Below are 16,070 nucleotides of genomic sequence, written 5' to 3'. Positions count from 1 at the left end.
AAAGGTACAAACAGTAGAAAATGGATAGATGGATGTGTATATTAAAGTTTAGGGCTCTTTCAAAATTATTGATTGTTTCCGATTATATTATATTGCATGTTTATTGTGTGTCTAAATGGTCCCTAGTGTGTGAATGTGAGTGTGAATGTTGTCTGTCTATCTGTGTTGGCCCTGCAATGAGGTGGCGACTTGTCCAGGGTGTACCCTGCCTTCCGCCCGATTGTAGCTGATAGGCGCCAGCGCCCCCCGCGACCCCAAAAGGGAATAAGCGCTAGGAAATGGATGGATGGATGGGTTTATTGTGTGTATTCTCTTTTATAAAATTATCCTTTCCTCTTCTAACGAATTACTGCGTCAAGTTATACCCCGAAGTATTTCCAAGTCTAAAATCCAGACAAATCTTTGTAATATTTTCTGTACAAAATTATACTATTGATTTATGACTATTACAATAAATAGATAATATATTTTTGAATGATATCTTCTATTTGAAGAGGAATCCATGCACCAGGTTGAAGTGCAGGTGCAATAATGAAGTCGTTGATGTAAAAAAAAAAAAAACATTGAGCGTGACTAAAAAACACGCATGTGTAGTATCAAAAATAGTAGCAAGTCAGACTGCTTTATTTAACATTTTATTTTTGAGAAGGGTACTGGAAGACCCCTGATACGTCTCCAGCTTTTTTCCATCACGCGGACCAGAAGCCACGTTTTGCTTGAAGGCGTTCTTACGTACTTTACGTAGTCCCCTACGTTGCCTTTCATACCGTCGCCCACGTAACATTTGTCCAACTTTATAATAGAGTACGCAGCGATGACGAAGCACCTATATAAGTTGACAAACACATATCTTATAAATGTTTGCGAAAACATTCAGCAGGAGAACAACGTCTGTGCGAATCTCCCCACATTTCTCAACGTTCTGTAAAGGCATTACACGGAAACATGGATCAAGTGTAAGTTAGATTACTATAACTATTGCAATAACCGGTAATTACGTAATTCTGTCGGTTTGGTTAACCCACTGCTTTTTTATAGTTTTTTTAGTAAGTACTCTGCTGTAAATTTATAAACCATCTAAAAGTAAATCACTTGAGACGGAATTTATTTACTGTAAATTAACGTTGACAGTTAACTGGCGGGTCGATTCTAGAGCATTAGTGTCTGATGCCAGCAGGGTGATCTCGGAATTTTCCAGTTTGTTTAGTTACAAAAATGTGTTTCTGTACGTGTTATTAAAACATTGTTATCTAATAAGTCAGGGAATTGGTATTGTATAGCAAGTAGCTTTGGGTATTACGGATCAAAGCCAACGGATTTTGAATGAAAGCCACTATTAGTTTTTGCTTACTCTTAATTTTGCTAAATTTTATTGCAATAAAAGGAAATAATTGGGAATAATTGCATTGTATTATATTGTAGTTATACATACTACGTTTCCTGAAGACCTTGGTGTTTAGTCTGATCATAATTGTGATCAAAGGCAACGTCCTTCAAAGTATTAGATCCGTATCGACATTGACATCCCTGATCCTCTGATTTGGTATCAAATTGATACCAACATTGGTATCAAATTTTCGGTATCATATTGATACCGACATTTCTCCCGTACATTAGTATATGCGATATTGTAATTTGTTCCGTAAGTAAGCTGCTTACTTAAGGAACAAATTACAATATCGCATATACTAATGTAAAGCATATCACCTAGTAACTCCAAAATTATTATCACCTCAGTTTTGACCAAAATTGAGTTATTGGGTTTTGCCTTTGGACGGGAGATTTGCAGTGTCCCACACCTATTAATCATTTTGCTTCTGCCATGACAATATGACTAAAACTATAAAATGTATACACTGAGTTACGTTCGTTTTTCTAGTTTTTATTAGTTTGTATCATAAAAAGCTGCAACTTCAGTCTTGTTGGTTTACATGATTGTCGTCCTGACTCAGGGTCCTCTGCAGTGGATTTTTAAATGTATTTGTCAGTTAACACTTGAGAAAACAAATCGATCACAGTCAAATGCTGTGATTGATTGGGCTAAATTGGGGCACAAAGCAGATTTTTTTGGAGGGGCCCCTATTATTTTTTTCTGTTTAAAACATTTTTTACATTTGTTAAATTAAACTTGAATTTAATTTGACGCATCCATCCATTCATCCATCCATTTTCTACTGCTTGTCCCTTTCGGGATGGTGAAGTGAAGTGAAGTGAATTATATTTATATAGCGCTTTTTCTCTAGTGACTCAAAGCGCTTTACATAGTGAAACCCAATATCTAAGTTACATTCAAACCAGTGTGGGTGGCACTGGGAGCAGGTGGGTAAAGTGTCTTGCCCAAGGACACAACGGCAGTGACTAGGTTGGCAGAAGCGGGAATCGAACCTGCAACCCTCAAGTTGCTGGCACGGCCACTCTACCAACCGAGCTAAACCGTGGGGAAGTTGCTGGAGGCTAAATTGGGACACAAAGCAGATTTTTTTGGAGTGCCCCCTATTATTTTTTTCTGCTTAAAACATTTTTTACATTTGTTGAATTAAACTTGAATTTAATTTGATGCATCCATCCATTCATCCATCCATTTCCTACTGCTTGTCCCTTTCGGGATGGCGGGGAAGTTGCTGGAGGCTAAACTGGGGCACAAAGCAGATTTTTTTGGAGGGCCCCCTATTATTTTTTTCTGTTTAAAACAATTTTTACATTTGTTAAATTAAACTTGAATTTAATTTGATGCATCCATCCATTCATCCATCCATTTTCTACTGCTTGTCCCTTTCGGGATGGCGGGGAAGTTGCTGGAGGCTAAACTGGGGCACAAAGCAGATTTTTTTGGAGGGCCCCCTATTATTTTTTTCTGTTTAAAACAATCTTTACATTTGTTAAATTAAACTTGAATTTAATTTGACGCATCCATCCATTTTCTACTGCTTGTCCCTTTCGGGATGGTGGGGAAGTTGCTGGAGGCTAAATTGGGACACAAAGCAGATTTTTTTGGAGTGCCCCCTATTATTTTTTTCTGCTTAAAACATTTTTTTACATTTGTTGAATTAAACTTGAATTTAATTTGATGCATCCATCCATTCATCCATCCATTTCCTACTGCTTGTCCCTTTCGGGATGGCGGGGAAGTTGCTGGAGGCTAAACTGGGGCACAAAGCAGATTTTTTTGGAGGGCCCCCTATTTTTTTCTGTTTAAAACAATTTTTACATTTGTTAAATTAAACTTGAATTTAATTTGATGCATCCATCCGTTCATCCATCCATTTTCTACTGCTTGTCCCTTTCGGGATGGCGGGGAAGTTGCTGGAGGCTATCTCAGCTGCATTCACGGCAGTAGGCGGAGTACACCCTGGACAAGTCATGTTTTGTACAGAAAACACTGGGAAAGAAATTGTTCAATATTATGGGAAACAAATAATGTAATTAAAACATTTTCAATAATATATATTTTTAGTACAAATATAACCTAACTAAACTACATCCAGGATTCAAACTCACTACCTTGTGCTTTGCAAAATCATTAATGCTGTGAACTAGATGTATTATAGGAAATCTCATTTGTGATCATAAGATTTTCCGTGTCTTAATTGATGTTTTACATGGCCCTTAATCAAAGAAAATGGGGTTCTCTACAGATTGCGGGTATGCATAGTACATGATCCCTAAATTCTGGCTTCATTTTCTAGGTCCGAAGATATGTCCAACCTTCAGCTCGGGGGTCGGTCAGTGAAGGACGACTTTCCCAATCTTAGCGAGCACAACAACCACATGGCCAAGTTTTTAACCATTGACTTGTACAGTAAACTGAGAGAACAGTGTACTCCTAATGGATTCACTATAGATGATGTCATTCAGACAGGCGTCGACAATCCAGGTACAATCATTTTGCGACTTGGGAGGATGTTTTGTTTGTTGTTGACTGTCATGTACTGACGTGCACAGGTCACCCCTACATCATGACTGTGGGTTGTGTGGCCGGAGACGAGGAGTCGTACGAGGTCTTCAAAGACTTGATGGACCTTGTGATTGAGGAACGACATGGAGGTTACTTACCGAATGACATGCACAAGACTGACCTCAATCCTGAAAATCTGAAGGTTCTGACAGCATTTCCCTTAAGACTGATTGATAAGAGATGGACGTTGAGTTTGATGGAATATTTTTTGTACTTAAAGGGAGGCGACCTCGACGACAACTACGTTCTGAGTTCTCGTGTCCGAACGGGCCGCAGCATCCGTGGCTATTGCCTGCCGCCACACTGCAGCCGTGGAGAAAGACGTGCTGTGGAGAGGCTCTCTATTGAAGGTAATGTGAAGGTCTCTCATATAAAAAAGGTGGTATAAGCATTCATTCATCTTTCCGCAGCCCTGGATTCCCTGAAAGGCGACCTGCAGGGGAAATACTACGCCTTGAAGAACATGACTGATGAGGAGCAGCAGCAGCTGATTGATGACCACCTGCTGTTTGACAAGCCGGTGTCCCCATTGCTGCTGGCTTCAGGGATGGCCCGTGATTGGCCTGACGGCAGAGGCATCTGGTGAGAAGTCACTTTTTACAGCTGCATCAAGCTTGTCGAGATGGGGGAAACTCATGATTTCCCTTTAAAAGGCACAACGACAATAAGACCTTCCTGGTGTGGGTGAACGAGGAGGACCATCTGCGAGTGATCTCCATGCAGAAAGGAGGCAACATGAAGGAAGTGTTTACTCGCTTCTGTACCGGACTCACTCAGGTTCGGAGAGGACCATCTTTCAGGTTTATGGGAGTAATATGACAAGATGTTTTATTGCGTTTGACTTCTCTGATTTGCTTCTTTTTGAAGCTGGAGTCTTTGTTCAAAGAAAAAGGTGAAGCTTTCATGTGGAACGAGCACCTGGGCTACATCCTGACTTGCCCATCCAACCTTGGGACTGGTTTGCGTGCTGGAGTCCATGTGAAGCTTCCAAACATGGGCCAGCACCCTGAGTTTAACGAAGTTCTGAAAAGGCTTAGGCTTCAGAAACGTGGAACTGGTACATAGAACCTTTATTGTATTGCAAGTGAAGAAAAGGCAAGTTGAGGTTGATGTTTGTCCCAACAGGTGGCGTGGACACTGATGCTGTTGGTGGAGTCTTTGACATATCAAACGCAGACAGACTGGGCTTCTCTGAGGTGGAGCTGGTGCAGATGGTGGTTGATGGTGTCAAGCTGCTGGTGGAGATGGAGAAGAAACTGGAGACGGGCGAACCAATCGATAGCCTCATGCCCAGCATCCAGAGGTATAGAACGGAAGAAACAATTGTCATCATTTGAAGTAAGTCTTCACTCTTGAATGTGTTTTTCAGTATTAAAGAAATGGATTCTGAGCCTGTGCGAAAAAAGCTGAAAGCTGAGGAAGAATTTCCAGATCTGAGTCAGCACAACAACCACATGGCCAAGTACTTATCCCTGGACATGTACAAGAAACTGAGGGAGTGCACAACATCCAATGAGTTCACTATTGATGATGTCATCCAGACAGGCGTAGATAATTTTGGTACATTAACATGCTTCCATCAAGTTATTGTCCCGTCCCTCTTTATTTAATTTCTGATCATATTACATGATATATGCAGGTCATCCCTTCATTATGAAGGTTGGATGCGTGGCCGGAGATGAGGAGTCATATGAGGTCTACAAACCTCTGATGGACCTAGTCATTCAGGACAGACATGGAGGATACAAACCAACTGACAAGCAAAAGACTGACCTCAATCCAGAAAAACTAAATGTAAATCATCTCACACAGACAAAATGGATCGCCATTTATGAAGATTTATTCCGACTGCTATGTGTTCTGGCTCTTAGGGGGCTGAGGACCTTGACCCAAACTATGTTTTGAGCTCCCGTATCCGCACTGGCCGAAGCATTCGGGGCTTCTGCCTGCCGCCGCTTATCAGCCGGGGCGAGAGACGTGCTTTGGAGAAGCTCTCGATTGAAGGTAATGACAGAGATTCATGCATTAAGTTTTACAGAGTCATCTTAGGTCCAAGGCAAACAGTCATAAGGGACTTTCACACACCAATTATGTGGTATGAGCATGTCAGAAACAACATTGCGAGCTGCATGCAACCATTTTACTGCAATTGATTGGAAAAATCAACATTTAAAAGCCATTTTTTTGCTCCTTTTGTTATATTCAAAATCCATATGTCAGATACACTATTTTATTAGTGCAGTTGGACTGGATGTGAACGTGAATTGTGAATGCCCAAGTGTGTGACTGGTGGGAAAAAATGCAGGCGACTGGCCAGGTCTGAACAGGACAGGCCTAGAAAAGTGCCGCCGTCATTCTTTCCTGGTACAACTTACAGAAAAATGTTTAGCATTTGAAGCACTTTAATCTTAACATTTGTTACTTGCCACTTATTTGTGTTCATTACATACAGTACATTTGGTGTCACTGGGAAAAAGGTTGACAACTTGTGTAATTTAAGTTTTTGTACAGCATTCGCCTCTCTGCTGCACTTGGTTAACGTTTGCCCGATTGTAAATCCTCCCCTGGGCCTTAATCAGAAATTCTTGTTGGACTGTATATTGCAGGGGTGTCCACTGCACGTAATCCGTATATAGTGGGCGGGCCCTGACTTGGATACTGGTCTAATTGTATGGAACTATGTTCCCCGGTGTTGTTGCAGTACTGGATTCACTGACTGGTGACCTGCAGGGGAAATACTTTGCTGTCAAAGATATGACAGAAGCTGAGCAGCAGCAGATGATTTATGACCACTTCATGTTTGACAAGCCACAGTCCCCTCTGCTGCTGTCTACAGGGATGGCCCGTGACTGGCCTGATGGCAGAGGCCTCTGGTAAGAAACCTTAATCATTGGCAGGTATGGAATTTGTAAAGTGTAATGTCATGTTTGTTTTAAAAAGGCATAACGACAACAAGACGTTCTTAGTGTGGGTGAACGAGGAGGACCACTTGAGAGTGATCTCAATGCAGAAAGGCGGCAACATGAAGGAAGTGTTCACTCGCTTTGCCAACGGACTTGCTCAGGTATACAAAAAAATTAATCTGCTTTCATATGTTAATTTTAATGGCCTGTTATGCCTGGCCCTGTCTAGATGGAATCCTTGTTCAGGAAGAAAGGTCACGTCTTCATGTGGAATGAGCACTTCGGCTACATCTTGACTTCCCCAGCCACACTTGGCACTGGACTGCGTGCTAGTGTTCACATAAAGCTACCAAATATGAACAAGCATCCTGAGTTTGATGAGGTTCTTAAGAGGCTAAGGCTCCAGAAACGTGGAACCGGTACATGCAACCTTATTTGGTCCAAGTGGTGTAAATGTGTGTAAATGATGAAAGTATAAATTTTGAGGCTCCGAAAATTACTAATGTCGTCAGATGTCCCCCTTAGGTGGTGAGGACACAGCTGTTGTGGATGCAGTATTTGACATCTCCAACATTGACAGAATGGGTGTCTCCGAGGTGAGGCTTGTCCAGATACTGGTTGATGGGATAAGAGTGCTGGTGGAGATGGAGAAGAGGCTTGAAATGGATGAGCCCATTGATGACCTAATGCCCAGCAGCATTGAGCTGAAAGGGTTGACAGCTAAGGACGAGTTCCCAGATCTCAGTCAGCACAACAACCACATGGCTAAAGTTTTAACTCTGGAAATGTATAAAAAGCTAAAGGATCGCACAAGTCCCAATGGCTTCACCATAGATGATGTCATTCAGACAGGCGTTGATAATCCAGGTACATGAAATCTCCTCACTCTGAAAACCAATATTAATTTAACTTTGATTTGGGGTTTTCTGACATGTGCAGGTAACCCCTTGATCACGACGGTGGGCTGTGTGGCTGGAGATGAGGAGTCTTATGTAGTCTTCAGGGATCTGCTGAACCTCGTCATTGCGGCTAAACATAAAGGTTTTAAACCCAAAGACAATCACAAAACTGACATCAACCCGGACAATCTGAAGGTATAGCTGTTTCGCAGTCAAAGGGACATATTTCTACTGCAGAAAAAAATACCTGTTTTGTCTACTAGGGTGGTGATGATCTGGATCCTGAATATGTTCTGAGCTGCAGAGTGCGAGCACGCCGTAGCATCCGTGGTTTCTGTCTACCCCCACTCTGCAGCCGTGGGGAGAGGCGCGCATTGGAGAAGCTCCTAGCTGAAAGTAAAAAACACACCAAGAATGCATGCTATCGTGAAAAGTTGCTCAAGAATAAAACTGTTGCCTAAAATTCAGCCCTGGACTCACTGACTGGAGACCTGAAAGGGAAATATTACTCTTTGAAGAACATTACAGAGGAGGAGCAGCAGCAGATGATTGATGACCACTTGCTGGTTGATAAGCCAGTGTCCCCACTGTTGCTGTCCTCGGGGATGGCCCGTGACTGGCCAGACGGCAGAGGCATTTGGTGAGACAAGTTTGGTCTTACATGAGATTTGAGAATATAATAAACTTATATTTCTTTTAAGGCACAATGAGAGCAAGACATTGCTGGTGTGGGTAAATGAGGAGGACCATCTGCGAGTGATCTCTATGCAAAAAGGCCACGACATGAAAGAAGTGTTCACCCGCTTCTGCAGCGGACTCACAGGGGTATGTAGGATTTCCTGGAAGTAAATTATTGCCCTCAAGTATTTGATTATTTATATTAATTATTAATTATTTATAGATTGAGTCCATAATTAAGAAGAAAGGTGAAGCCTTCATGTGGAATGAGCACCTGGGCTACATCCTGACTTGCCCATCCAATCTTGGGACCGGCTTGCGCGCTAGTGTCCATGTAAAGCTTCCAAACATGAGCAAGCACCCCGAGTTTGAAGAAATTCTAAGAAGGTTGAAGCTCAAGAAGAGTGGAAATGGTACAGGCAAACCTCTGGTCCAAGTTAGTTTTTTTTAAACCCCTTGAAGTCCTGATTACTTACATACATTTGTCTACCAGGTGATGCGGACAACGATGCTGTTGAGGGAGTCTTTGACATTTCGAACACTGAAAGATTGGGTTTCTCTGAGGTGCGGCTGGTGCAGACAGTGGTCGATGGAGTCAAGCTGCTCGTGGAGATGGAGAAAAGGCTGGAAAAGGAGGAGCCAATAGATGAATTGATGCCAGCCAACCTTGCGCTAAATGTGTTTTCAGCTGAGCAAGAGTACCCAGATCTCAGTCAGCACAACAACATTATTGCAAAGTACTTAACCAAGGACATGTACAAGACACTGAGGCAACGGTGTACCCCTAATGGCTTCACCATAGATGATGTCATTCAGACAGGCGTGGATAATCCAGGTAGTCAATTTGCTAGAGAGGTAGACTGTCCCTATCTAACTGTTCTTGACAATGTGCAGGGCACCCCTACATCATGACAGTGGGTTGTGTAGCTGGAGATGAAGAGTCATACAAAGTATTTAAAGAGCTGATGGACCTTGTGATTCAGGATAGACATGGAGGTTACAAACCATCCGACATCCACAAGACTGACCTCAAACCAGACCACCTTAGGGTAAAGTGATATTTTGCCAAGGAACAACCTAAATACAACCTAATATCTGTTATACCTCCCAGGGTGGCGATGACCTTGATTCAAAATATGTTCTGAGCTCCCGAGTTCGAACTGGACGCAGCATCCGTGGCTTCTGTCTGCCACCGCTCTGCAGTCGTGGAGAGAGACGTGCTTTAGAGAAACTCTGCACTGACGGTAAAGCCCAGCCCTGGTGGAAGCTAGTGGAAACCTTTGCCGGCTGCAATTAAAAAAGCTAATCTTTGATGTTCATCCTGCAGCTCTTGATTCCCTAACTGGAGACCTGCAGGGGAAATACTATGCCTTGAAGAACATGACTGATGAAGAGCAGCAGCAGCTGATTGATGACCACTTTCTTTTTGACAAGCCAGTGTCTCCTCTTTTGCTGGCCTCAGGGATGGCCCGTGACTGGCCTGACGGCAGAGGCATCTGGTGAGAAGGCCACCAATTCTCCAATATGAACATAAAACTGTGAAAAACAATTAAGTCATGCTGACTTTTCCTTTAAAGGCACAACGACAATAAGACCTTCCTGGTGTGGGTGAACGAGGAGGACCATCTTCGTGTGATTTCAATGGAGAAAGGAGGCAACATGAAGGAAGTGTTCACTCGATTTTGCACTGGACTAACTGAGGTTTGTAACCATTCAATCTCCAGGCTTTCATCCAGTTTTAGAAGATGTTTAAGTCTCTGATCTGAGTAGGCCTTATCAGTTCTCAGAATTGATCTGACTAGATCTGAATGTCTTGACTCTTCAGACTAGATCTGATCATAAGTTATGATCAGATGAGCGGTGTCTGACATCAATTGGATGCCCTGAGAATACAATGGCCTGGATGAATGAACATCCATAAACATGTACAACTAATTATGGCTAACAGGAAAAATGTCTCTCCAGATTGAGTCTGCCATTAAGCAGAAAGGTGAAGCATTCATGTGGAACGAACACCTTGGCTTTATCCTGACTTGCCCATCCAACCTTGGCACTGGTCTGCGTGCTGGTGTCCATGCAAAGCTTCCAAACATGGGCAAGCACCCCAAGTTCGAGGAGGTCCTTAAAAAACTGAGGCTTCAGAAACGTGGAACTGGTACGTAACTTTGCGTCTTGTACAAGGATATATATTAAATATACTTTGTTTTCCAGGTGGTGTGGACACAGCTGCTGTGGATGGAGTGTTTGACATTTCCAATGCTGACAGACTGGGCTTCTCTGAGGTGCAGCTGGTTCAAATCGTGGTTGATGGCGTTAAGCTGCTGGTGGAAATGGAGAAAAGACTGGAGAAGGGTTGCTCCATCGACTCACTGATGCCTGGAAAACTCAAAATGAAGAATCTGCCAGCTGAGAGAGAATTTCCTGATCTCAGTATGCACAACAGCCACATGGCAAAGTTCTTGACGCTGGACATGTACAAGACTCTGAGAGAGCTGAAAACCCCTTATGGCTTCACTATTGACCGCGTCATCCAGACAGGCGTGGATAATCCAGGTAATTTGCACCATAATTCAACATAATTAGGTGTGGATATCATATGATCTGATGACTTTCTCTTCAGGTAACCCCTTCACCATGACTATGGGCTGTGTGGCTGCAGACGAAGAGTCTTACGAGGTCTTCAAAGAGCTGCTGGACCTTGTGATTGAAGACAAACACAAAGGCTATAAACCAACAGACTTGCACAAGACTGCTCTAAACCCAGACGGCCTGGTGGTACAGCAAATGTTTCCTATTAGCATAAGACGGGACATATATACTGTAGATTTGCGCTGGAGATAAACAAGATGTTTTTGCTTCTCAGGGAGGCGATGACCTTGACCCAAACTATGTTCTGCTTTCCCGTGTTCGTGCAAGCCGCAGCATCCGTGGCTTCTGCTTCCCAACATATTGCACTCGTGGAGAAAGACGTCTTCTCGAGAAGCTCTGCGTCGAAGGTAAAGATATTCGAAGGAGCCACAAATACCAGGAACTCATTATAAGTTTTTTTTCTGCAGTTCTGGAAAAACTGACTGGGGACTTGCAAGGGAAATATTACTCCTTGAAGAATCTGCCAGAATCTGAGCAGCAGCAGATGATAGAAGAGAACTTGCTGTTTGCAAAGCCAGTCTGTCCTTTGCTGCTATCCTCTGGAATTAACCGAGATTGGCCTGACGGCAGAGGCATCTGGTAAGGACACAACCTTGAATCTCGTTTGGATCTATTAAATGATCTAATTAATAGTGACTCTTCTTTGAAAGGCACAACAACAGTAAGAACTTCGTGGTGTGGTTGAATGAGGAGGACCATCTCAAATTAATTTCTATTGAGAAAGGGGGCAATATAAAGGCAGCATTTTCCCGCTTCTGCGGTGGAATCCAAGAGGTTTGATAATTGAATCACCAGCTGGTTGACATGAGTGAACTGTGTTAATCCTGGTGTGTTTTAGGTTGAGACCTTGTTCAAGGAGAAAGAACAACCATTCATGTGGAATGATCACCTAGGCTTCATTGTGTCCTGCCCATCCAACCTGGGCACTGGTTTGCGTGCCAGTGTGCATATGAAACTGCCAAACCTAGGAAACCACCCAAACTTTGATGAGGTTCTTAAGAGGCTGAGACTTGAGAAACGAAAAATTGGTACAGATTATATTCTCTGGTCCAAAAGACTTCCTACTCCTATCTTCCGAAGTTCACACTTTTTTGTTCTCAGGTGATGAGGACACTCATAATGGAGTTTTCGACATCTCAAACACAGACAGACTGGGCCTCTCTGAGGTACAGCTTGTGCAAATGGTGGTCGACGGTGTTAAGGTGCTGGTGGACATGGAGAGGAAGCTGGAGAGTGAACAATCTATTGACGACTTGATGCCCACCCAGAAGTAGAGCCAATAGCCATCTGAAACAATCTTTGTTCATGATGTCGTTATGTTGTGTACTGTGGTTCAAATAAAGACATACAACCATTCATTGTTTTATGACCACCATGGTGGAAACATTGTGGAAATATTACACACGAGGTGTTTCCAAAGAGATTGCGAATGTACATACAGCTTTATTCCTTACTGGTGATTGGAGTAAGTCCCTGCATGGACTGTTTCTTGCCTCCTGTCCTGTTTGAGGGCTGAGCCCGGGCCGATTCGATTATTCCCAAAAATGTTTGGAGAACTATGTTGCTGGTCTTATATCCCAACAACCGGAACTAGTTGGAGCCATGCAGAGTGGTCTGGCTCCATAAATGACCAGAAAAATGGGAAATCGACTGCAGCGGGTTCAAGCTGTAGAGGGCCATGCATCAGGTGGGACCCCAGCGCCAGCTCCCATATGGCCAGCTGGGCCTTTAGTGTCCCCCGCCACCTGCTGTGACTGCCCAGGGTTGTCCTCAGCGAGCAACCCACTGGTCTGGCATGGACTGTTACGAGGGTTGAATAAAGGGTGTTAACAAGACAACACTTGCTATTGTGACACACGTACAAACTGCCATTTCCACCTAAAAGGCATTTAGGGTGAACAAGACAACACTTGCTATTGTGACTACCATTTCCACCTAAAAGGCAGCAATGTTTGGAATAACTCCAGCAGTGCAGAAAGTATCCAAGCAAAACCATCTTTTGTTATTTTTACTGCACATTTTGGTCGGATCGGAAGATTTTTTATCTGGGATGAGATGCAAAATAACCTGCAGCCTTTTCCACCAAACGCAGAGGAATTTTGAGTTCCTGGAACCTTTACTGTAGAAGTGTGGTTTGTGCTTCCACCGCATTTTACTGTTCAGGGTAGTTTATGCAAATCAGGCTGATGACATGTGGATGAGTGGTTACACTGATAACCGTAATAGACAATATTAGGTCATACTAAAGTGTAAGTAAATAAAAACAAAGCAGTAAGATATAAACGATATGATTTAAAAACAAAGTGACTAGGGGTGTACCGGTACGTGTATTTGTATTGAACCGTTTCGGTACGGGGGTTTTGGTTCGGTTCGGAGGTGTACCGAACGAGTTTCCACACGGACATATTAGGTAGCGCACCGCAGGTTGTGTAAACAATGCAGAGCAAGGCACAACACACGGCAGGCTAGCAGCGACCGGGCTAGGACAAAATGCAAACGCCAAAGCTGGAAGACCCTCCTGCCTCGTTAAGATTTCCAGTTTGGGAACACTTTTGCTGCGAGGTGCGACAACAATGGAGGATAGAAGTGTGCTGACATTGTTCATCAGCAGTAGGGTACGCTCCTGCCAACATGTCAAACATGCTAACTCCTTTGAAGCGTCACCACCGCATTCAAGCAGCCTCTCCTCAGCGAGTCAGGCTGGGCTGAAGCAATAACAAATGTTTTTATAGTAGCAGATTTAAGACCATCCATCCACCCATTTTCTACCGCTTGTCCCGTTTGGGGTGGCAGGGGGTTGCTGTATTGCATTAAAAACTAGATTTTGACCCACTTCTATGGTGGAAGAACAATAAGCCCATATATCCTCTTACTGCCAAATTAGCCAGGTTGGGGGGACGGGGGTGGGGTGGGGGGTGATATTAAACAAGTAGAAAAACTTATTGGGGTGTTTGCATTCAGTGGTCAATTGTACGGAATATGTACTGTACTGTGCAATCTACTAATAAAAGTCTCAATCAATCAATCAATCAAAAAAAGCACTTTATATGTAGAAAGTTTTTGTTAAGAAACCATTCTGAGCCTTATCTTTTATTTTTTATTTTATATATGTTGACCACATTAACCTTGGCAATGGACCCTGTGTGTATACACGTATGTTAAATAAATAACCAAAAAATTTATATTTTGTTGTTTTCTTACTGTACCGAACCATGACCTATAAAAACCGAGGTAAGTACCAAACCAAAATTTTTGTGTACCGTTACACACCTAAAAGTGACCCGTTTTTACACAAAAAGTCAGTGTTTTGTCCCTAGTGTCCAACAGTCAGAATGGGTTCTCCTTAGTGGAGGGGTTGCCAACCCGTCAATTGCAGTCGATCTTTGGGACCCCATCTGTGGATCGCAAAAAAAAAGATCATTATGACATTAGTGATTTCCCCACTCGTAGAGTGACCAACAGGCATGCATTTTAGCCCCTGGACACGCCTCGCCTCTCTTCAACCTCACATCCCGCTGCTCTCAACATCCCCACACTCCCAAGTACCGCCCAGACCACACCCGCTCGTCTCGCAAACGCGCATTATATGACGTAGACAAAAATCATCCAGCTGTGCATTAAGGCTGATTGTTGCAAGGCATCGGACATTTTCTAGCATCAAATATCAAACAACTCTTCCATCAACAATGACTGTCAACGCTCGCCTGCGACGGAAAGCTGACAAATAATAGTCTGTGAGCAATGCTCGAAAATACGGATTTTGTGGTGATTTATAAACAAAAGTAAACATTGACATGTGCTAAGGCAGTAATAATCTATGATAAAACAAGGCAGCAGCTGAAGAAGGACTTTCCCGTTTATTCCCTCTTTATCACACACGAAAACCCACCGGGAGAACAGCTGATTTTATTACTTTCGGCGCTGACGTGAGAGAATTTAAGTCCCTACCTTTAGTCAAAAATGATTTATGGGGGGTCATAAATCAATGATTTATGAGGGGTCAAGGTCAAAGGTCAATGATTTATGAGGGGTCAAGTTCAAAGGTAAATGATTTATGAGGGGTCAAGGTTAAAGGTCAAAGTCAAAGGTCAAAGTCAAAGGTCAGGGTCAAATGTCAAGGTCAAGTGGGTGTGGCTTACCCCGGAAGAGGGTGGAGTTAAGACCTGCGGTGGGAGTGGTTAAACCAGGAAGAGGGTGGAGTTTTAACCAGAAAGAGGGCAGAGTTAAGACCTGTGGTGGGAGTGGTTAAACCAGGAAGAGGGTGGAGTTAAGACCTGACGAGGGAACAAAGGAGGGTTCAGTTTTTTAAGAAAGCAATGTCATCTGAGCAGCATGTGACCATATATTTGATAGTTTAAATGTTTACGATCGTTTGAAACAACTTCCAGATTTCGATGTATTGATGGCTGGGAATGTTACGTGTGGAGATGTGGACACGCACGCACTTCACACACACACACACACACACACACACACACACACACACACACACACACACACACACACACACACACGCAGAGGAGGGGTACAAAAGGGCGGTGTAAGGCTTAGTCATTATTTGGAGCTTTATACGTTAGCGTAAAGACTTTGTTCGATTCGGTCATGATTAGTGAAACGCCTGTGTCGATTTATAAAAATAATAAAACTTACATTGACGCTCCGCAAAAAAGTCGAGTGTTTCTAAATCGTATTCAGATGCCGCCGACCGAGTCTTTGCGTGAGAAATGGGACTTGGAAGCGTACGGGATGGAGGGATCTTTTGGATTTGTATTCAGATACGAAATGGGGGATATCTGCTTATTTCAGCTAAAAGAAAGAAGAGACGGAAGCCCTTTCTCGATATTTTCATCGTTATCTACCGTGGATTGGGAAGTTTTAAGACTGGCAATGCCCGATTTCCTGTGGCGTGATCCTTCACCGGTGGATAAACGCGTAAAAGGAAGCTTGTTTACTTACCCGACGATGGATGAGTTGAATGAGAGAAGA

At 43.1% G+C, this 16,070-nt stretch overlaps 2 protein-coding genes across 2 annotated transcripts; both read left to right on the top strand.

The window, feature by feature from the left end:
• Positions 1-818: 818 nt before the first annotated feature.
• On the top strand, positions 819-5,292 carry LOC133548854 (creatine kinase, testis isozyme-like). The gene is made up of 8 exons (XM_061893788.1): positions 819-956; positions 3,687-3,874; positions 3,943-4,097; positions 4,176-4,305; positions 4,366-4,537; positions 4,609-4,732; positions 4,823-5,012; positions 5,081-5,292. The coding sequence occupies exons 1-8, from the start codon at positions 946-948 to the stop codon at positions 5,290-5,292; spliced, it is 1,182 nt and encodes a 393-aa protein (XP_061749772.1). The 5' UTR covers positions 819-945.
• A 55-nt stretch (positions 5,293-5,347) lies between these two features.
• LOC133549890 (creatine kinase, flagellar-like) lies at positions 5,348-12,421 on the top strand. Its single transcript, XM_061895772.1, is given in 25 exon segments — positions 5,348-5,515; positions 5,595-5,749; positions 5,827-5,959; positions 6,657-6,828; positions 6,896-7,019; positions 7,088-7,277; positions 7,384-7,725; positions 7,798-7,953; positions 7,956-8,153; positions 8,226-8,397; positions 8,459-8,582; positions 8,659-8,848; positions 8,929-9,270; positions 9,330-9,539; positions 9,542-9,679; positions 9,763-9,934; positions 10,013-10,136; positions 10,401-10,590; positions 10,647-10,988; positions 11,056-11,210; positions 11,299-11,431; positions 11,492-11,663; positions 11,735-11,858; positions 11,923-12,112; positions 12,186-12,421. Coding segments are annotated over 25 exon segments (4,527 nt in total). The 5' UTR covers positions 5,348-5,409; the 3' UTR covers positions 12,359-12,421.
• The last annotated feature ends 3,649 nt before the right edge of the window (positions 12,422-16,070 follow it).

The sequence above is a fragment of the Nerophis ophidion genome, linkage group LG03 (genome assembly GCF_033978795.1).
Source record: "Nerophis ophidion isolate RoL-2023_Sa linkage group LG03, RoL_Noph_v1.0, whole genome shotgun sequence".
NCBI classification, from domain to species: domain Eukaryota; kingdom Metazoa; phylum Chordata; class Actinopteri; order Syngnathiformes; family Syngnathidae; genus Nerophis; species Nerophis ophidion.
The sequence above is the reverse complement of the archived record's forward strand: the minus strand, read 5'-3'. Positions and strand labels throughout refer to the sequence as shown.

Bases quoted from the DNA above. Each gene is read 5' to 3' on its own strand.
- LOC133548854 (XM_061893788.1), top strand. The intron at 4,306-4,365 runs GTAATGTGAAGG...ATCTTTCCGCAG, and splicing joins GGAGAGGCTCTCTATTGAAG to CCCTGGATTCCCTGAAAGGC. The intron at 5,013-5,080 runs GTACATAGAACC...TTGTCCCAACAG, and splicing joins GCTTCAGAAACGTGGAACTG to GTGGCGTGGACACTGATGCT.